This window comes from Aedes albopictus, chromosome 3, assembly GCF_035046485.1.
Source record: "Aedes albopictus strain Foshan chromosome 3, AalbF5, whole genome shotgun sequence".
NCBI classification, from domain to species: domain Eukaryota; kingdom Metazoa; phylum Arthropoda; class Insecta; order Diptera; family Culicidae; genus Aedes; species Aedes albopictus.
The window spans coordinates 309,208,960-309,231,996 of NC_085138.1; the positions used below are offsets into that span (position 1 = coordinate 309,208,960).

At 40.9% G+C, this 23,037-nt stretch overlaps 1 protein-coding gene across 1 annotated transcript; it reads left to right on the plus strand.

Moving 5' to 3' along the window:
• Positions 1-237: 237 nt before the first annotated feature.
• LOC109431046 (protein lin-54 homolog) lies at positions 238-19,223 on the plus strand. The gene is made up of 6 exons (XM_019707179.3): positions 238-763; positions 909-1,057; positions 2,433-3,490; positions 3,724-4,239; positions 17,063-17,208; positions 18,101-19,223. The coding sequence occupies exons 1-6, from the start codon at positions 754-756 to the stop codon at positions 18,604-18,606; spliced, it is 2,385 nt and encodes a 794-aa protein (XP_019562724.3). The 5' UTR covers positions 238-753; the 3' UTR covers positions 18,607-19,223.
• The last annotated feature ends 3,814 nt before the right edge of the window (positions 19,224-23,037 follow it).

Consider the following 23,037-nt stretch of genomic DNA (forward strand, 5'->3'; position numbering starts at 1 on the left):
ATTAATAGTGTCAAACTATAATGTTGTTTCTTGAGTTCTTTCCTTGTCAAATATCTGACCCTGCGTACTTCAGGCCATTAGAAGCTGCGATTTTTCACGGACAAAATTCTGCAATACTTCTCAAGGGTCCACCCTAGCCATCATTCGTCTGCAAACGTCTGACGACGACGCCCCTGCGCCGTAACAAGACGCGGACGCTCCCCTTGCTGCGGTTGGCAGCATTGGTTATCTGTCAGCTCTACCAATAAGAAATAGGAGCCAAAAGCGCAGCAAAACGAAGAAAATATAAATTTGATTTTGAAATTTTTATTTGCTAGTATGAATTTTTGCTAAAATTGCCACCAAACAGCGTTGAAATTAGGCAAAAAGTGTTATTCCCAGCCATTAGGTTGAAGTTAAAGTGAAAAACTCCGCCCGAATTGTGAAACGGCATCGATTTGCCGAGAGTGGAAAATTCGGCCGAAAAAAACGACTCCACCAAGCGCTGACAGATTTTTCCAGTTGGATTCGCGGCGAGTTCTGCGACCCTTGCTATCGACCGCCCAAAAGGAGTAGGAAATTGCAGGGGGTGTTTTTGTTTTTCCCTGGCTGTCCCGAGCGACAGAAGGATCGCGGACAACGTTATTCCGAATTCCGGAGGCAATTTATCGAAACCGAATGGTGTAACTTGTGTAATTGAATCCATTGCGTCAAACGGTTTATTTTGAAGTGCGTCTTGATATCAAACTTAGGAAGGCGTTAGCACTGGCAAAAATGGAAGTTGGTGAGTATTCAATGCTGTCATGGCAGTTTGATTTCAAAACAGTGCGTTGAAAGAGTGATTTCCGTGTGCATTCATTTGAATACGTTCGAAATCTAGGCATTTAAACAATACGATTTGAACAAACTGACAAAATTAACGATTTCAGATGAGGAGTACACGTTCGATAATCAAACAATGGAGGAGCTTGGTATCGATTCTTTAGACGAGGGAACCTTGGTTGGATCAGATGATTTAGTGGAATACTCTGGCGGCGAGGAAGAGATTGAGGAAGAGACCGTTTACATCAAATCTGAGGTGAGAAGTTGTATTTACAGCAAAAGTTCATATAGGTAATGTGATGTGATATGGTAAATACTGTATCTAACCCTCCTTCATACGAATTTGAATGCTAGACTGGGACAAGGTCCCTTTTTTGGAACAAAGCTTTTCCGATTTCTTTTAGTGTCCAAAATAACTTTGCAAAATTTGAATGAAATTTGGAAGCGAGTGATTGTGTTTGCGATTAACGTTTATATGGAATGAATTTAAAAACTTACTTTTTTTGCATTTTTCTCATAAGTTGGAAAATTCGTCACCATAACTATGAGTTATAGTCTAGCATATGCCGAAAAACTTTGTCGAAGATCGCAAATTGATCCGAGGCTTGTGAAATAAGTTATAAGCTTGACAATATTCGCCAAAAATTGAGATTTTATAATTGATGTTATTCTTTTACATGTTGAATGTGAAGCACCCGCGGACGATAGATTCGTTGTAACCTTTATTAACGGCTATCACCCAACACCGTTGTGAATCTATAGATACATTGACCAATCCAAATTCCTGTAAGGTAGTGGTTTGTGTTCAGATTTCCCGTGTTAATCTATCTGTAAGAACTTTGTAAACATCTTTTGTTCTCACGTATATGGATAGGCTTGCAGTAGGTTTCGTGAGACTTTTTTTTGGACAACTCAACGTGCTACAGAGGAGGTGGCACACGGACTCGGATAACGGCTTGTTTAGACGTTATACAAGAGGTGTTCCAAGGGATCAGAATCGGCTACGTAGGTCATACCGGTGCCCCCTTACAGCGATTAAGTGCCCGCGGGGAGAACATCCTGGCAGGGTTGCTGTCGTGGCATCGGTCTACTGGGTTGGATCCGTTGGAAAGGTGTTCCCGGCAAGGTTGGACAGGAGGTCCCATGATGGCCTGACCTTCTGTGTGCTGGCTGATAGGGTCTTACTTACGGGAAGGTCAAATCGCTGTGTACGCTGTATCAGTTCTTAAAAATTTCTGTGCAGTTGATAGCAGGCATGGTTTTGAACCGGAACAAACGCTACATAGAAACAGACGTAATATTTCCAACCGCCCAATGCTAATCGTACTGTACTTGGCCGGACCACCCCTAGGTGGCGGTAGTGAGCAAAAGTCAAACAAGCAAAAACTATACCAATGCCGCGAGTGGTCAATTGACCAACTACCGAATATTTGAATAAATCGTTAAAAAGGTGTTCGATGGGAAGTGAGCAGAATGTGACATCTGTTTCTCTGTGCAAACGCTATTGTGAACCACTTCTAACCTGGTGAACAGACAGTCAGGGCTCCAGGAGGCATGTGTGTGGAGATGTTGCTCAGACCTTAAATTCAATGAATGTGTCTACTAAACATAGATTTTTTTTTCAATTTCAGGAATCATTTGAAGAACCAGCCCAACCAAAAACAATGATTACAAGCCCTAATATAACGGTTAAACGAGTGATCAACAACAAACCTATAGCAACGCCAACAACTTTAACAAGAATAGCCCCGAGACCGGCAAATTTCGTTAGAGCCACAAACGCAGCTGGAAAAGTCGTCTATATACAGAAACAAACAACGCCTACAGCAGCGCCGGTAAAGTTACTCAACAATGCAAAGTCACCAACTACCGCCGCTAGCACCACGTCTACGTATCATTTAGTCAAAAGCGAGAGTGGTGTCGTTATGCAGCCCAAGGTGCAAACACAAACCATGATCCGGCGAGTCGTCCCAGCAACAGCGACCTCCACCACGACAGCAGGTGGCGCTTTGAACAGACCCAAAACCGTTACGAGGCCCGCAACGCATGTTGTAATCCACACCAAAATGGGCCCCTCGGGTACTTCCACCACCAAAACTCTCACCGTTGCCGAAGCTCATCAATTGGGCTTGCTCAACAACAAAAAACACATGGTTCAAGTGGAAAAGCCCAAACCTACCGGAATTTCTTCTGCAATCAAATCTCCAGTCAAGGTCCTCCCCGGGGGAGCCTCCACTTCAAACAGTTCCACAATTGTTCGGCTGAAGCAATCTCCTGGAACTTCCACAACGGCCGGCCAAGTGCAACGCATCACAACGCTCGCTAAACCGAGTCAAAAGGTCGTTCTGCCCCAAAGCGCCATCCAAGTGGGGCAAAAAACTGGCCAAATTCAAGCAATAAATATCCCCGGTAAAGGTATCCAGTACGTTAGATTCCTGAACCAGAATTCCAGCTCAGCGGGCAGCGCGTCCACCTCCGGCCATAAGGTGGTTCAAGTTATGAGCAAGTCCGGCACCGCTGCCCCAGCTGGTTCGAAAATAATTGTACAGAACAACAAGACCTATGTCGTCAGCAATGGGAACGTAACGGCCGTACGGGCTGCTGCATCGGGGCAACAAACCCGAGTGCTGCCCTCGGGATCGCAAACAGTTGTCAGAAGGGTCCTGTCTGCCAGCAGCAGTCAATCTGGGTAAGTTGAATTTAATCATTCCGAGAGTGTCTAGTACCGTAATAACCCGTTTTTTCGACAATGATCGACCCAGCGTGGGGAATATCTCTGATATTTAATACAGTTTTAAAAATAATGCCGTTAATGTAGTCAAATCAGCAGGGCAAGACGGTACACAAAAAAGCAAATGATTATCAGGGGTTGAAATATCGAGAATTTCTTCAAACTCACACATTACTGTCGTTCTTTCACAGCGTTCTCCGACGGGATCCGGAATCTACTCGATATATTGCGGTGGTGCGCAAAGATGATGGTAAATCCACCGAAGCCGTCACCAATCTAACGGCATCGCAGCTGAACCAACTAAGCGGAACGACCGTAATGGCTGGTGGGTCCAAAACGAAAATTGTCATGGTTCCCTCCAGTGTCAGCAGCGTTTCCCATCAGCTTAAACCCACTCTAAGCGGTTCGTCGTCCCTGAATAGCAGCAACCCCACGATAATTTCCGTCAAGCGCGAATCGGTTAGTGGATCGGAAGATGAAACGCGGAAAGGGCCCGCAGTGGGGACAATGTTCCCCGATGAAGCCTACAAGAAGCGACCGTGCAATTGTACCAAGTCGCAGTGCTTGAAACTGTACTGTGATTGTTTCGCGAACGGGGAGTTTTGCTACAACTGCAATTGTCGGGATTGCTACAACAATCTGGACAACGAGGAGGAACGGCAGAAGGCGATTCGGGCTACGCTGGAACGGAATCCCAGCGCGTTCAAGTAAGTACTGAATGGCATTGACATTTGCTTTTATGTCTTAATCATATCGATACCGAGTGACTCCAGACAACCAGGAGTCACACAAGAATGCACGCATTGCATCGCATAAAGTACTATTTTTTTACTTACTGGGACGTATGTACAGGGGGAGCGGGACATTTGGCATAACGGTCATTTGGCATAACGGTCATTTGGCATAATGGACATTTGGCATAACCGAAATGCACCCTTCTTTATCATGCCAAGTGCCCATTATGCCAAATGACCGTTATGCCAAATGTTTTTATGCCAAGTGACCTTATGCCAAACGGCCTTATGCAAAATGACATTATACCAAATGACACAGACCCTGTACAGGTAAAGTCGTATAAGAATTCATATCAACTTTCATAGGGCATAACTATTTAGGCCAATGCAAATATGTATTATTTTTCTTTTATGTCCGAGACCGAGACCTCTCATCGGGTACGAGGGGGTGGGACAAAAATAAATCAAGAACAATCGAAAAAAACTATTGAAAAATTACAAATTATGGCAACTATTGAAAAAATATTTTCCAACTATTGCTTGTAAACATTTTTTCTGTTGAAAATGGAGTCATGGGTAGCCATGCTTTTTTTTTCGCCCCTTCAATATTATGGGATTTATGAAGACCCCCACCCCCCAGTGCAGTTTGAGTCCGGGTTAGAGTGGAAAAAGACCCTTCTCTATCCTAGATCGGTTTCGCTTGTACGGGCGGGGTAGTGTTTGTCTTATTTGTGATTCCAGTTAAGGATCTCGAGGATTCCTCTTCAAAACTCGGTTCTCGTCATGCATCCATCTGCTCTACCAATACGCCATGATATTAGCTCGCACAATACCACATTTAAACTGAACCAAAGTTAAATGTTGAAGCATCCAGTAGGAACTATATAAATAATAAATCAAATATAGCTGTTTACGTATATTTCATTCATTATTAACGGATTAGCAAGAATCTACTGTCGTCAAAGTGCATTCTGTATTGTAGTCATGGATTGCGATGTTTTTACTCACACTTTGTATTATATACTGCATTATTACTGTACAAAGAACTCAGAAACCATTATGCTCTAAATTGAATAGCCTTCTTCTTATACAACAAGCCTTAAATCATATATAAGATGTCCAGTAACTAGTTTGGGATCAGTATCAATTCATTAGCAACAGTATCAAAGGTCTAGGGTTACATACCAACCGTCCGTGCATCATTATTCCGTGAACTGTTACAGATTGTAAAATACCATGAAGTGAAATTAAGCCAATAAATCAGTTAGTTATTAGTTGAAGTTCAGTGTTTGAAGATTAAGTTACATCTCGCATAATTCTGGCACTGAGAAACCCCATCGCCCTTATGTGCGCATACAATAGCCAATCGTCTATATTGCAGGAAGAGAGAATCAAGATGGGATGCATTATTTATTAGTGCATGATAGAAAACGCGTCTACTCAAGTTAGGGTGCCGTTATAGTTACGCGTGAGAGTGGGAGTGCGCGTGTGCGAAGCCGCAAAGAAGAATATCAACAATAGCAAATTCACGAAAATCCTATGGACGCGCACTTTCACTCTCACTTTGAAGCGGCACTATGTCATCGCCGTTAGAGTCGTAACAGAGAATGATTTTATTAACGTAGTAACAATAACGCTTACTGTGATAACATCCCCCCTTAAGCGGAATTTCATATTACACCTAGTTGCTTCCTGTCTTCAATTAACTTTGAGCCAGGTAGCGCCTTTGTTAGAATATCCGCAGCTTGAAAATTGGGGGGAACATGTTCTAGTTTCATTGACTTTAATTCCAGTTGCTCTCGGATGAAATGGTGTCTGATGTCAATGTGTTTAGTTCTTGCCGAGTATCCGATTTCCTTCTCAGCCAAGCTGATTGCACTTTTGTTGTCGCATTTGATGGTTATCGGATCGGCAATTCCTAAGAGCTCGTCCAAGAATCCACCAGATGACTTCCTGAGTTGCCGATGATAATGCCATATACTCCGCTTCTGTTGTTGAAAGAGCAACGGTTGATTGCTTTCGAGAACTCCATGTGACTGCTCCACCGCTCTGAAGAAAGACATAGCCACTGTAGGAACGCCGAGTTTCGGAGTCGTTACCCCAATCCGCATCACTATAGCCACCCGACTGTTCGGGTCCATATGAAGTTAACCATCAATGTTAACTTCTTTTCCCGATCAGCCTAGATAGCTGTGTAGTGTCGGTAGCGGTTGTCTCAATTGGCTAAGAATAACACTACGGACCACCTGTTCCGGGGGTAAAAGTCCACTAAACAGGGAACCCCAATCCAAGGTGTCAGGCGACCCGTGCTGATGGATGAATGGTTGAGGGGGTTTAAAATATGCTCGATCTTTGACGGAGCCCGTAACGTTGGTAGATCGCCTTTATGTGTTGCGTTACGGTTCAAGATCTACCAAACCGAACCCTAGTGACATCCGGTTTGTCAAGTTGGGGTAATGTGTTTTGGTAATAAGGATTCATGGTACAAAGTCCTTGTTACTGGCGACAGTTTCTAAAATTGCATTTATTCTGCCTTGCTGATAGTTAAAGAATCGGACTTTGCCTACCCGAGACTACACTTGATGTTAGGAAAACAAACATGCTTACGTATCTGATTGCGTACTAACCTATCAAGGACTGTTAAGTTCTGGTAGTTCAAGGACTCACGTGCATTCTTATTGCAGAACACATTCTCTAATTTGACAAAATTTTGCAACTAGCCTAAAGTCCCGGGTTTTTCTTTGTTGTCCTGGGACTAAACTAGAAGCAAGACATGGATGGGGCTAGAGTTCCGATGCATGGATAAATATCAGTACCACCGTTTTGTTTTTCTCAGAATGCAAATGGATTGTGTTTGATTAGGGGCGCTCTTTCACTGAGATTTAAATCTCTATGATAACGGAACCTTTTCATCGCAATCGATTTCTTACACCTCTGGGATAACAAAACAGGAACTGTACAGAAATCGATGCTTCATTGCCTCTCAATGACAATGGAGTAGTACGACATGCACTAAATACTAAGGATACGGGTAATGCCACAAAAGATCTAAATACTGGTCGCAGTGGCTCACCCGAACAGAAAAAAAAATCACTATAGCCAGAAAACTTGGAAGCACCAGTCTTCCTGTACGTCATCTTGCAAGTTTTGGAACCACGGAGGTATCGAAGTATTCGTTTTGCCGCTGTCCAATGAGCAAATCCAGGATCACTGCAATAGCTACTCACCGCACTAACTGCATGGCTAATATCAGGTCTTGTACATTGTGCAATGAACTGTAGTCCTCCTACCAGCTCACGGAATGGAATCTTTCGCATCTTCTCTCTTTCGTCATCATCTTTAGGACACATTTCTTTGGAAAGTCGTTGATTCGTATCAAGAGGAGTAGAAACTGGGTTACAGTCCTTCATATTAAACTTCTCCAAAAGTTCGTCAATGTAACGTTCTTGATCGATAGAAACAGCATCTTTTGATTTGATCACGCGCAGCCCGAGAATCTGTTCTGCCTTTCCTAAGTCCTTCATTTTGAATTCTTCACTAAGCTGGTGCTTTACATCTTCAATCATCTTCTCGTCATTTGCGAAAATTAGAAAGTCGTCTACGTACACAGCAATTATAATCAGTTTGTCTTCAATTTTCCGATAATACACACAGGTATCATATTTGGAACGCTTCAATCCCATACGCTTCAGTCTGCTGTCCAGCTTCTTATTCCACACTCTGCTCGCTTGTTTGAGGCCATAGAGAGCTTTCTTCAATCTGGAAACTTTGGCCGGGGCACGCTCGTCTTCGAAACCAACTGGCTGCTCCATATAAATTTGCTCGTCGTTCAAGTCTCCTTGTAGAAATGCTGTAACCGCGTCCATTTGGTGCACATGAAGATCCAGCTCTGCCGCCAGCGCCAAAAGATATCGGATCGTGGCGTAACGAACTACAGGTGCATAAGTTTCAGTATAATCTACACCTTTAACTTGAGAGAATCCCTTTATCACCAACCTGGCCTTGTAGCGTTCAATCGTACCATCTGCATTCGTCTTGAGCTTGTAAACCCATTTATTTTTTAACGGCTTCCGTCCTCTGGGAAGATCAACAAGACACCACGTCTCGTTATCGCATAATGCTTGATACTCGGATTGCATGGCCTCTATCCACTGATTTCTGTCGGCACGATTCAAAACTTCTTCCGTTGTCTGTGGATCCTTCGTACCATATGCTGGTGGCAGTTTGCCGTCATCGTATTCTTGACTCGGAACATCATCTCTCCTGTCCAGCGGGGTCGCCGAACCAACGTGGAACGCATCATCTCTTCTGTCCAGTGGGGTCGCCGAACCAACGTGGAACGCATCATCTTTATTGTCCAGCGGGGTCGCCGAACCAACGTGGAACGCATCATCTTTCCTGTCTAGCGGGGTCGCCGAACCAACTTGGGACATAAGCTTTTCATTCTCTTGTATCTGTGAAAGGGCAAGTTTCTGTGGGATGGCACTGAACGTCACTTTAAAGCCAGTATACTTGCCTGGAACTCTGCGCTCCCTCTCACTACGCCTCATAGGAAGTTCTTGAGCAAATTGTGAGCGCGCACGGTTGTTGTGGCTGATCCGAGGGCTGATCATCATTAGCTTGGATAACTGGTTCATCCGGTTCGTCACGATCTGTAGACCCAGGGTTTACTTCTTCAATAGTCGCATCGCTTGACGAATTTGTGAAGGATACCAAAGGTTCATCGATTGTGTTACGAGCTGGCTCCATCTCCGCTGCAGGGTCTTCATTCAGGATTATTACATCTCGACTTTCAAACACTTCTTTGCTTGCTGGGTTGTACACACGGTAGGCTTTAGAGTATGCCGAATAACCGATGAAAATGCACGGCGTGGATTTGGCATCCCACTTCCTACGCTTGACTTTCGGAATGTACGCCATCGCTTTTGATCCAAAGACTCGAAGGTTTGACGAATCCGGCTTCTTATTCGTGAATTTTTCATACGGTGTGACAGGTAATCCTTTCGTCGGGCTCCGATTTATCAGATAGGCAGCCGTTGATGCCGCTTCCGCCCAAAACTGTTTTCCTAGCTTTCCATTGAACATTAAGCACCTCGCTCGCTCCTGGATTGTGCGATTCATACGTTCCGCTAAGCCATTCTGCTCCGGGTTATGAGGAACGGTGGTTTCGTGTCGAATTCCATATTCCTTCAGATAGTCTTCAAACTGCTTGTTAACAAACTCTTTTCCATTATCGGTCCGGAAACATTTCAACTTTCGACCTGTTTGAGTTTCGGATTCTGCTTTATACTGCTTGAACACTTCGAACGCTTCATTTTTCGATTTCAGAAAGTATATCGACACCATCCTGCTAGCATCATCAATGAATGTAACGAAAAATCGGCTGCCTCCAATTGACGTCTTCTCCATTGGTCCGCACAAGTCTGAATGAACCACTTCAAGAATTTCATTTGCTCTTCTGCCACTTGACTTGAAGGGTAATCTTTGATGTTTGCCCTCGATGCAAGGAACACACGGTGACATCGAACCGACCGGATCATCCATTCCTAGGACCATGCGAGAAAGCCGCTTGATATTTTCAACGTTCAGATGGCCCAATCGTCTATGCCATAGCTCCAGATTAGATGGACGTACTACGCAAGCACTGGATTGTCCAAGTTGGTTAAGCTTGTATAAACCATCCGCTTCGCGACCAGTGGCAATTATCGTTCCAGTTGATTCATGCTTCACTACACACGACCGGCTCGTGAAAGTAACGTTGTAGCCCTTCTTACAAATTCGACTCACGGAAAGTAAATTCACAGCCAGGTCTGGAACACATAATACATTTGATACATCTAGCGTAGAACACTCACCATTCACATCGGCTTCGATTTCTATGGACCCTGAGGCTACAACTGCTAGTTCTGATGCGAAACTTCCCCGGCATCGATCAGTGCTTCTCTCGTTCTACACATATGATCACCTGCTCCTGAGTCAAGGATCCATTCTTCTGGAACACTATTGGATTGATGAACTGCCAGTAACGCATAGCCTTCCGGTGTCTTGAACTCTTTTCATCTCTGACGTGCTTCTGTTTCGATTGGCCTTGACATTCCGATGCATAATGTCCAAATTTCTCGCACTTGTAACACTGGATGCTGGATTTATCCTTCTTCTTCATTGCCTTCTTAGGACGTGCTGCCAAAGCATCGCTCGCATTGCCGGAACTGGAGCCATCGATTGTAACGTCTTGAAGAATCTTTGACTTGACCCAATCAGCTGTCCACTTCACTCCAGACGCGTCCATGCCCATCACCATGGGTTCATACCGTTTAGGAAGTCCCATCATCAGCACTAGTGATAGCCACTCATCGTTGATTGGAAACCCAATTTCTTTAAGCTTCTGGCTGGTGGTCAGGATCTCATCTACGTATTCTTCGACGGAATTACATTCTTCCAGTTCCATCCGCATAAGTTTTCGCAACAAACTAATTTTACGGTATTTTCCACTGTCTTGAAAAGCCGCTCGAAGGTTTCTCCATGCTTCTTGCGCCGTTCGAGCATTTTAAACTAGGCTATAGTTGAAACGCTCGGTGGTCAGGATCTCATCTACGTATTCTTCGACGGAATTACATTCTTCCAGTTCCATCCGCATAAGTTTTCGCAACAAACTAATTTTACGGTATTTTCCACTGTCTTGAAAAGCCGCTCGAAGGTTTCTCCATGCTTCTTGCGCCGTTCGAGCATTTTAAACTAGGCTATAGTTGAAACGCTCGATACTCAAACAGATGGTTGTCAAAGCTCGCTGGGACAATTCGTCGCTGATCTGAACGCCTTCGGGAGGGTCAACGGCACACCATGTTCCTTCCTTTATCATGACCATTCGCATGCCGAACGCCCATGCTGCGTAATTTGTGCGTAATCATTCCGGCCTTTCAGATTTTCCAAGGGTTTGTGGGACACACTGCCGACGGGAATTCTCTGCTCACTCATCCTAGTTTGCTGATTCCGGCCCGACGTCCCAGCTACTTGTTCTGAACCGCGAATTTCTTGATTAACAACACCTTGCTCGAAATTTCCTGACACTTGACTTAAAGGAGGTGAAAGTCCGTCTCCAGTTCTCCTCAACGACATCTTTGAACACATCTACGAAAAATTTTCCTCTGTTTTCACGCTATCAACAACTGTTGCTATGGAGGCTATGCTGTGGCCCATAACCTGATAGAAAACGCGTCTACTCAAGTTAGAGTCGTAACAGAGAATGATTTTATTAACGTAGTAACAATAACGCTTACTGTGATAACAGTGCAGATTCAGAAACATTCAGGGAATTTCCTGGGGAATCCATGACGATATCAGAAAAATAAAAATTCTCGCGAAAACCCTAGCTGTTAGTTAGAAGCTCGAAACTTATGCCGTCTGTACCTAATGCAGGAAACATCAACGGCACTGCAGCTTCTTCCAGTTCAGCTTCAGATTCAGATCGCTAGCAATTAGTTATAAATACTTGAGGCAGATATGCCGGGGAAAATCCTCGGCGAAAATCTATAGAAGCTGCTAGTCATTTAATCAATTTGATGCTGCAACCAGCTAGCAACACAATTTCCGCAGAGTTTTACTCCCATCCTTCGTCTCGAGCTTCGTCTTTAGTTTTGTTTTGTTTAGAATCTCTTTTGATTGACATAGCTGTCATACACGACAAGCCGTCCAACAGCACTGACAGCCGTGTTATTCGACTTATAGACAAGACCTGCAAGCCCTACAAGATAACGTTAGGTATATACCTATATACGGCCTACTTTACTGCTCATGGTTTACCGGGCCTATAAGCAACATTAAGTCTATTAAGTCTATGCTATAAGCATTTGAAAACCTTGTGCAGAGCTTATTGTCACTGAAAAGCTGCTAGATGGCCTTTTAAGTACTTACAACAGTGCTTGGTGGTTACCTGGGTCTCGAGGTTCGGGGCGTTGCTTCGTTGTATCTTTGCTTTAATACTAATATTCCTTGTTTGATTTATTGCGAATTTTTTTTCGACTTAGACTTTGATGCAATAAATTTCGTCGTACTCATATTTCGCTTTCGATTTCGCTGTCAATCTCAGTCGCAGGGAGTTTGCAACTCGTCCGATAATGTGACAGTTTTTGCCGGCCGTCTCAATGTTTACCATTAAAGTCTTTTGTTCTCGGTCCACCAGCTGGTCATGTTTACACAACAAAACCAGCTGGTTCACCGATGTTTACGTTCATCCTTATTGTTCTCGGCTACCAGCTGTTTATGTTTTCATAACAAAATCAGCTGGTTTCGCCTGAATCGGGGAAAGAAGGCGAAAATGTGTCATAAATGTTAGGTTAGTACCATATTAGGGCGAGTTCAATTTCGTCGCCAAAGTCTGATTATTCGTAAAAAATACAATAACTGGCTGTTATGTACAAACGCTTAACTCATTCTATTTCATAGATTGTCAGATTTAAGGGTATTGGTTCAATAGGGTGTTCGCAATCAGAGTGGATTAGAACGAGTTGGCGCCTGCAATACATCAACACTATCACACACACACCAATACTTACACGCACACATGCACCTACAACTAGCTGTAAAAGACCAGTGGGCGGGACAATGGTGCCTACCCAACAGTTGTAGGTGGGGTGTTTGGCTTAGCAACATGACTTGGTGCGGCAAGCCCATAAACATCAATTGGTAGACTTATTGCCTAGTGAAAAGACAACGCAGATGGGCAAATGCCAGGGGATGCGTTGAAAATAGCAGAATAGCAGAACATTGGTAATAGGAATACGTGAAATAAATTTATAATTGATGTTGAAACTGGAAAACCTTCAAAGTTTGATCTGGATTTTACCAAAATTAGGGTTAAATCTGGGGATTTTTTTATTATCGTACAAATTGGTATGATGGTTCTCAGAATTTAACGATTTTTTTTTCATTGGTAGAGTTCATATACCTATATATGAAGAAAAACCAAATTGAAAAAAATCAGGGTCGCCTAATTTTCCGAAAAATGGAGTGGAAAACAATCATTTTCCAAAGACACCACCTACTTTGAAAAATCATAACTCAAGAACGAAGCATCGTATACATAATGTTTTTTGTGAAATCAAATTTTCTCAGCAATTAAAAAAAACAGAATAAAAATTGTCTTCCACAAAGTTTTCCACTGTTGGGGAAAATTGGTTAAAAAAATCGGAAAAACTATTTTCGAAGTGCGAAAAAAATCAAAAAACATATTTTTCAAAAGGAAATTTTATGAGCTACATTCTGTAAAATTTTAAGGTGTGTTTTTTCTTCAATTTTGTGCAAATTAATAATAGAGACGATCGAAAATCAACCTACATCTGGACAATGTCCACAAAATTGGTCATCATCACTCAGGAACGGAGAAAAACCTTGGAAAAACCACATCTTGTAAATTTCACAGACTATAATTCCCTTCCAAAAATATTTTATAAGAATTTTTCCGGACTTCCAACCGATTTTCCTCAATAGTGGAAAAAATTGTGGAAACAATTTTCATTTTCATGTATCATATTCTGATTTATCGACCGTATTCTATTGATAACCTAATCATTATGGTTATATCGGTCTTTTTCTACTCAGAGTATAAGGTTTTTTTTTGCATTGGTCGACCAAAACTCAGAAAAATTGTCAAAAAATATGTGCATCCCTACAAGTCTACAAGCTGAATTATTGTTATATTGTAGAATAACAGCATTCATTCAAGCTTACATATATGTACTTTCTTTAGTTTAGGGATGATGGGATGGCTGCTGTTTACATTTTTATTGATGCTCCCAGTTGGCGCCAGCAGTGCAAATTGCATGCAAGAACTTTTATAGCAACTAGTTTCCAGCGCTGACAGCCCAGCGTCTGTGCTACTCTCGGTTTTCAACTTTCTCAACTTCTCGCCTCAAGCTCACGGAAGCATGGTAGTCAAGAACTGTCAAATCGTATGGAAAAATCACGAAAAACGTGATTGTTATGCCGTTTTTCTTTTTTACCCTGGGTTGGAACTGGATTGGCGGAAAATGTGTAAACAAACAACGTCAAACAAACTTTAGTACAAGCGAAACCGAAGTCGGGTTGGGGTTGAAACTGTGATCTGATCCAGTTCCAACCCAGGTTGGAACTGGATAATAAAGAAAAACGGCATTAGTTAACGGGATAGTTTTGTGAAAAGTTAGTGAATAGAAATCAAGAATGGTTTGAAAGGACAACTTTCTATGTTTACTAGCCTGGTACACGGTTTATATGGGAAAATATAAAAAATGGAAAAACTCCAACTCTTGTATACTTTTTGAGTTCCATTTTGATCCCATATCAACTGTGCAAAATTTCAGATCGATCGAAGAAACTATATTTTAGCGCCCGCCATTCTTAGTTTTTCATACGATTTTCTATGGGAAAAATTTACTTCTTTAAAGAAAAATCGTTTGAGGTCAACCATTGATCTCTAAAAATAAATCGTTGAATGATTTCTGTAGATAACTTCACGAGGAATCGGTCCTCCGAAGACCGCAAAGCAATGCAACATTCGTGGAAAAAGTTATTAAGCCTTACCCGATCGATAAAATGACGAGATTTTATTTTTTATTGTTATTCCTTACATGTTAAACAGCGTTGGCATGCCATCCGGTTTTCAGTCAATAACTTTTTCCTCGTGCCTTAGATCGCTTTGCGGTCTTCAGAGAGTTTGTTCCTTGCAAAATTTCCAGTAGAAATCATTCATCGACATATTTTTAGGGGTTAAGAGGCAATCTGTGGCGATTTTTCTTTGAAAAAAGTGATTTTCCTCATAGTAAATCGTATGAAAACTTAAAAACACCTGGCGCTAAAATATAGTTTCTCCGATCGAGCTAAAATTTTGCACAGTTGATATGGGGCCAAAATTGAACTCAAAAAGTGTACAGGAGTAAAATGTCTTTTCGTGTCCCACGCTAATGTTTACCTCGTGTTCCGGAACAACTTCTTCACCGAGAAAATTCGATTTTATTACCTCACAAAAAAGTGCCATCTGTTATATTTTTAGTTTGGAATGTCGATGTATTGAGCTATACCTGATCGATAACATAATAAGATTTTTTTTATTTCTTTATTCCTTTATTATCGTACAAATTGGCCGAAGGGTCTCCGATTTTCATGACAATTTTTCCACAGCCTGGGCTCATGAATATATGAACAAAAAAATGAAAAAAATTTCTAGCATGCGCAACTTTTTTATTTTTTTCTCACTCACTCTCGTAAACAAAAACGAGAAAGAAACAGATGAAAGAGGGTCATTTTGCCCCCTCTTTTATCTCGCTCTTTCGTGCGTGTAGCAAAGAGAACGAGCGAGTAAAAAGAAAAAGCTGCGCACGCAAGTGAGAAAAATTCAGGGTCGCCTATTTTCCCGGAAAACTCAGCTGGAAATTATTTGTTTTCCCCTGGCAAAAATCAACTCAAGAACGAAGCATCATAGAAACAAAGTTTTGTTTAGGAAATGAAAGCAAATTTTCTCAGAAATAAAAAAAAAATATGAACTGGAAAAAGTTTTCCACAAAATTTTCCACAGTTGAGAAAATTCGTAAAGAAAAGCCGGAAAAACAAGCCCGAACTCGTAAAAAATATCAATAAAATACTTTTGGGAAATTTTTGGAATGCACTTTTTTCTCGTTTCTGAGTTATGGCCAATTTTGTTGAATAATGTCCAAATGTGTCATATAAGCCTTTTCTTTAAAAAATCATAACTCAAGAATAAAGCTTCGTAGAAACAAAAAAATAAAAAAAAAGACAGCAAATTTTCTCAGGAATCCAAAAAAAATATGAAAAGGAAAAAGTTTTCCAAATTTTCCACCCTTGAGAAAATTCAAAAAGAAAAGCCGGAAATACTGTTCCCGAACTTGCGGAAAATTTTCAAAACAATATTTTCGAGAAGGTAATTTCATAAGCTTTGATCGCTGAAATTTTAGGAATGGATTTTTTTTTCTTTCTTGAGTTAAGGTAATTTTTTTTGAAAAATAACCATGTACGCATATATCATATGGTTTTTTTTTCAAAAAAAAACTTTGTTTCTATGATGCTTCATTTTTGAGTTATGATTTTTCAAAGTAAGTAGTACCGTAGTACTACTTACGTTTCAGGAGAAAACAAAGAATTTCCACCCGAGTTTTCCGGTAAAATAGGCAACCCTGAATTTTTCTCAATTTTTTTTGTTCATATATTCATGAGCCGTGCCTGTTTCATGAAAAGTTTCATGAAAATCTGGGACTCTTCGGCCCAGTCCCGTACGGTAATAAAAAAAAATGCCCACGTGTTAAACAGCGATGCCTTGCTATTCGGTTTTCAGTCAATAAGTTTTTTTCACATGCGTTAGATCACTTTCTGGTCTTCTAAAGATTGGTTCCTCGTGTAAGATTTCCAACAGAAATCATTCATCGATTTGTTTTTTAGGGACTAAGGGACATTTGGCGATTTTTCTTTAAAAAGGTATTTTTCCCCATAAAATCGTATGAAAACATAAAACGGCTGGCGCTAAAATATATTTTTGCCGATCGGACTGAAATTTTGCATAGTTGATATGGGACTAAAATTGAACCTAAAAAGTGCACAGCAGTGAAATGTGTTTTTCTGTCCCAGGCTAATAATCACTTTTTCAATACAAAAAAAAACGCATCAAAGTAAGCCAATTTCTATCCCAACCCATCAGTTTCACTTGTCAACGATTTGTTTGCCCACGTGATTAGCGCGTCATTTCTCTTGCTCTGCAAACCGTTTCCGAGTCTCACTCGTGCTAAATGAAATCATCTCGTGTCGCTTCCAGGCCGAAAATCGGCGCCGTCAGTGCCGACGAGGACGCCCTCCGCCTGCATACTAAGGGCTGCAACTGCAAACGGTCCGGCTGCCTGAAGAACTACTGCGAGTGCTACGAGGCGAAAATTGCCTGCTCGGCCAACTGCAAGTGCATAGGTAAGTGCAGTGCTGCAACTGTGATTGCAGCATCTTCTTTTTATTAAATTATCGACGCACAATGAAAGCAAAGCATATCTTTGAATTTGTGTCGTGCGCTGCTGCATTCTATCGTTATTGCCTCTACCGCTTTGCTATCTATCTACCTATTATACACTTAGCACTCGCTGCGCTAGCTATGCGTATGCATAGAGCGAGCGAGCATACACAAACGGTGTAAACAAGCACACAGCAAAAACCGTCTACACGCGGGCGGTTCTAGAAGGGAGGGGGCAGAATGTGGATGCAATAATTACTGCAACGTACTAACAGTAGTTGTATGAATGCAAGTAATTTTAATATATAGACATAGGGTCTTGTACCATTTGGGAAGGTGTATCTATTTTGGATAGTTGTCGCTATAATTAAGTCAATTTTGTACCTAACAACTTATTTGGTGAGATACGTACAGTATCTAACCCTATACAAAATTCAAATCAATTGGTTTGAAATTGACTTAGAGCGACACGTGCTTAAATTAAGTACACCTGCCCAAACTGTATAAGACTCTACCTACTCAGATTAGAGAGTATCGACACAAATAATTTTTAATTTCTTTTTGTACACCTGGAGTCAATACTATCCGTGCACCAAAAATCACGTCAATAAGTTAATAATTGACTAAGAAGTGCTTTTCTAGAATAACATTTTTTTTTTAATACATAACTCGAACTTCATTAGATTATGTCTAGGCAATATATTGAACATATCCCCCGTTACCGCACATCTAAAGCCGCCTATGTCTTCCCAGCACATCAGTGAATCGCCCAGGCTCAAACGTTTTCATTTATTATTATTTTATTTTTATTCTCTCCCGTGTGTATCTCTGTTATCGCGCACGGTGGCCCTATAGGTTGTCGCAACACCGAGCAATACGCAAAAGAGTACGAATACGCAACGTCTCTGACTGGTGTAGATAGCGTGGGGGGAGTCGTTGCTGGCGGAACAGGAGGTATCTTGGAGCATCTATCCGGCGACGACAGCATGGCAGAGGTCAGTCAAACTGACATGATTTTAGGTGGGCCAAGTGATATCAAACCTATCGGAGCTGTCGGTGGTGGTGGTGCTTTCGTCGAAACCAAACCATCGATATCGGCCGGAACAGCAACGGTGGCAGTTGCCGGACTGAAACGTACCAATTCGGACGAACCTGATCTCACACAGTTGCCACCGTCGAAGCAGCCGTACAATTTTATGACTCCGGACGTTATCGAAGCAACGGTCCAATGCATGATTGCGCAAGCGGACGAGTGTCAAAAGCGAGGATGCAACATTCGAACGGCCGAGCGGATGATCCTGGAGGAGTTCGGTCGCTGTCTGGTGGAGATTATCGAGTTTTCCAGTAAATCGGACAGCTAAAGTTTGCTGTCTTGGTAAGTGCACATATTTATGCTTTAAAATAGCCTATTAAAAGAATATTGTGAATACTGTACGGTACTGATATAGAGTTAATTGCATTAGAATAATTAATTACTACTGATGTCATTGTGGTGGCACGCTGGTTGTTGTGGAACCAAAATTTGGTCCTAGAAAGCATTATGCGTAAGCAATAATTATTTAAAAGAATGATTCGTGGATATCCTGGTTCACCCAGATGTAATATTTATTTCTCTTTGCTTTTGTTGTTCATATTTTTTTACAACTTAAACATGCGTATTTTAAGGCTAGTCGAAATAGTCGCTTTATACAAAGCGGCATGGCTGTACGTTTCGCAATTATGATAAATTACCAAAAAGTGAATTCTTCTAAAAAGTTTAGTGATGGACGCTGATAAGGATTTTTCAAAATCTGGAGTTGTATATAAAATAGTGTACAAAATAACAATTCGAAATGCGTTTCATAGTCAATATGCTTTGATTGAAAATGTACAGATAAATGTATGTATCGAAATATTCGACTATAATAATTAATTAAATATTACTGCTAACCTCACTACAAACAGAATGTTAATAAAAGATGATAAAAGTAGAATGATAGGTATGGTGGTATGGCCTAAAAAGAGAAATTCCATGTCTACGACGTGACAAATTTAGTATTTTTTCCATCAGTGAAGCGAGGTGAGTAACTACGAGTTTTAAATTCATAGTTCATATTTGAAATGCAAGGGAATTTTGGAAAGAAAAATGATCATCCGGAACTCATTTCACTAAAGATGTCTTTTTTTTTATAGCCGGTCGTACATATCTGGGATTGCACAAACTTTTCATTAAACGACCTTTCTGTTCAACACCTGGCTTGATCCTTACGATCAGCGTAAATGGGAAGGTCAAGTTGAATAGCTAGAAAATGTCCAAGTACTTGGGCTACTGGCTAGTTCATAGACATCTAGAGTTGGAAGTTGGATTGGGTTTTAAGAAATGCTTTCCTTGGTGAAACAGCATATGATAGCAGTGTTGGTCGCCCACTAAGTCCCCGATCTCTACCTGGTTCCCTGCTAAAGATTATTTCCTCTATTCTGTCTTTCTACATTCGTACTACGTGTCCAGCCCACTGGAGTCTGTCGTGTTTTATTATTTTTTTTGAACAGCTCGTGGCGCTACAAACCATTTTCACAGTTTCCCACCGATAATTGTCCGCAGCACTTTGCGATTAAACACTCCGAACACACCTAGTAACTGTTAAATAGCTACAGGAAAAATCAGCATCTTATACAGAGCGAATTTTGTTTGCGTTTGCAAGGTTGCTGGACCAAACCTGGTTACACAGTTCGTAAAAGGGCCGATTCGCAGCAGTTATACGCCTTTTAACTTCACGGGAAACGTCAATGTCACATGTCACAAGTGTTTCAAGATAAACAAATTCTAAACACATCCCCATCAGCCATCAATTACTAACTCAGCACTAAAGTGCCCCACACAATGCATACGTTTGGGTGTGCGTGACAGTAGTGTGACACATTTCCCATGGGAAAACTGTCAAAAAAAAAACGCAATCCTCGACGGAACGGACGCTATGTGCTCCAGGCTTAAGCACTAACCGTGCCGACCTCTCGACGCATATTGTGAGTTTAGCACTAAATTGACTTCCGAAAAAACTTCATCGACTTCCGCTGTCTTTCCTATGCGTTAAACATAACGTCGGAAGTAGTGCGCTGTACAGTAAATCTGGTTTTCTATACAGCGCACTACTTCCGACGTTATGTTTAACGCATAGGAAAGGCAGCGGAAGTCGATGAAGTTTTTTCGGAAATCAATTTAGTGCTAAACGCACAATACTGAATTGAACACCAGCAAACAGACTGCTTGATGGCTAGGTATGCGGAGTGCGAGAGTAAGCCTCGGTTTCAAATAAAAATAATACGCTCTCACTTGTAGTTATTGGGCACTAAAGTGTCTCGAGTATACCAGTTATTCCAGACTCGTTATTGGGCACATACGCGGGTGTGTTGTGGATTGACATCTAAGCCGAAAAAGAGATGGTTCGTGAAAAAAAAAGAATGTTCATGGTGAGGGCTCGGGTTCACTTTGGCTTTCTATTCCGTCTATTCTTAGTTGGTTAAAGCACCGGTCTAGCGAATACGGGATCGTGGGTTCGAATTCCACCACAAATTAATTTCTCAATTTGTCAATTAGCAACATTCTGTGCCTTCTAAGTACAAGTTTTCTACCAGCAAATCTGGTAAATGCCAGTAAAGGGCAACATATATCTGCACTAACTAGGCCTATCTCTGTCTCTACCCGCAATCATGTACTTCGTTTTAGTCGAGTTTATCGTCAAGTTTAGCCTCGCTGCCTCCCACCCTGGGCAAAGGCACAACCTTGTGATCAGCTTGATTGCTGTCAGGTCTCGGTCGGGGCTTAAATGTATCTTTACTCTACTGAGAAAGATGCACACTCGTGGTGCCAACAAGAACCGATACTTATCGTGCTCAAACGAAGAAGCGCCGCGGTCATTTTTTCTTGTTTTTGATATACAGGTATTCTTCGATATAACGTACAAAAAAAATTCTCTTTGTACGTTATATCGAAGTGTACGTTGTATCGAAGCAGAGAAAATTTTAATATTTTTATACTAGTGTCGATGTATTTGACGTGAAATTAACCCATGATAATGATTTCGGTGAAATTCACGAAACCAATAATGAAAAACATGAGTTTTAACGAAAAGCTCATTTCGTTTTTTGTGCTTCGATATAACGTACATTTTGCTTCGATATAACGTACACAACATACAGGGGAGTTAAAGCGCATACTAATGTCGAATTCGTTTATTCCCGACGGTGCACTGCACCGGTGTAGCAATTGACACCGGAAAAACGAACGGTTTCGGTGCAATTTGTTGACAGCTTATGATGGTATTATTAAGAGCGCGTGAAAGCGTCAATGAAATCAATAAAGGATATCAGAAATAAACATAATCAATGTTTTCATAATTTCCGTGATAAACAAAATTATTTTAATTTATTTTAATTTTTTACTTTCTAGGGGAACTTACGTATTTTCGGCAGTTTTGTTCTCTTCGTCATGGGGGCTTTTTTGAAGCCTGTTGATCTCAAAGTTGGCCACAAATCCTTCCCAACTAAGCTGAGTTATATGCCCAAATTTCAGGCAATTTGGCCCACAAAAACCCCCCATGACGAAGAGAACAAACTTGCCGATAATACCCTTTGTCACCCTATATCCAATTTAACAATTTTAAAAGTTTTCAGTAATCCACTTGTACATGAAAAACTTGTCATAATAAATGTTATTTGAAAATAGTTATCCAATGGTTTAGCACTCCTACATTATTTATCTTCTTCAAATTCTCGTCATATCATAATTTTTCAATAAAAAGCAACTTTTTAGAATTTATCAATTTCCGTTGTCCAATAAAAAATAATTCTAACATACAATTGTAAGCGATCTACGTGCACAAATTTAACACAAAAAATGTTAAGGCAGTTCAATAGAAAACGTTTAGCTACAACGTAAAAAAAAAATAAATAAATGCTTTTTAGAAGATAACGTTATTGAAACGCAACTCATATTAAAAACGACTTAACCATCCTTTAGTGACATTTGTTTGAATTTCAATATAATTTAAAAATTAAATATTTGTTGGAAGAAACAAAAAATAGAATTTACGGTTTTTGAAACTGTTTGAACCTACAAAATGTTACTTCAGTAATATTTTAGTCCAATTTGAATAGATTTTTATTCTATTCTCGGCTTATCAAAACTTTATTACGTCAATTTTTTTCATAAATAATAGATCACCATGCGACAGAAAATTCTAATAATTAAAATCATTAAAAGTAATCCACATATTTGCGATAATCAAAAATAAAAATAGTAATGGGAAAAATATACGTTGAATCAACTCTTTGAAATTTCATCTTACCGATAAATTTTGAAGATTCATCAGAAGATGATTGAAAGACGTGATAACCATCGATCAAGTTTAAATAATTTTTAAACGCACAAATTTGCTGTTAAATGAATATCCAAGAAAACTGTTTACCTAATGCCGAAGAGAAAATCAACATTCCTACCAAAACAAAACCACGATACAAGTTCAGCGATATGCATGTATTGTAAAACTAGCTTTGTACCTGCTACACCGCGCTCAGACTGGGTGTAGCATTTTCTTGCACCGGTGCCAATCGGGTGTCAAAACAGAACAGTACCTGCGAATAAACGAACGGTTTCGGTGCAAGTTTGCTACACCCGGTGGCAAAGCGGTGCAGGCGGTGCAAATAAACGAATTCGACATATTGCTTATCCAGAGAAATCATCCAACCTGGCGGAGTGAAGAAGACAAAGAAAACCTGTTCCGCAAACGTCAAACTGCTGCACACTTCAAAAAGTG

What these genes read in the sequence shown, in the direction of transcription:
- LOC109431046 (XM_019707179.3), top strand. An exon ending in GCCAGCAGCAGTCAATCTGG is followed by an intron (nt 3,491 to 3,723) that starts GTAAGTTGAATT and finishes GTTCTTTCACAG; the next exon opens with CGTTCTCCGACGGGATCCGG. An exon ending in GGCCAACTGCAAGTGCATAG is followed by an intron (nt 17,209 to 18,100) that starts GTAAGTGCAGTG and finishes GTGGCCCTATAG; the next exon opens with GTTGTCGCAACACCGAGCAA.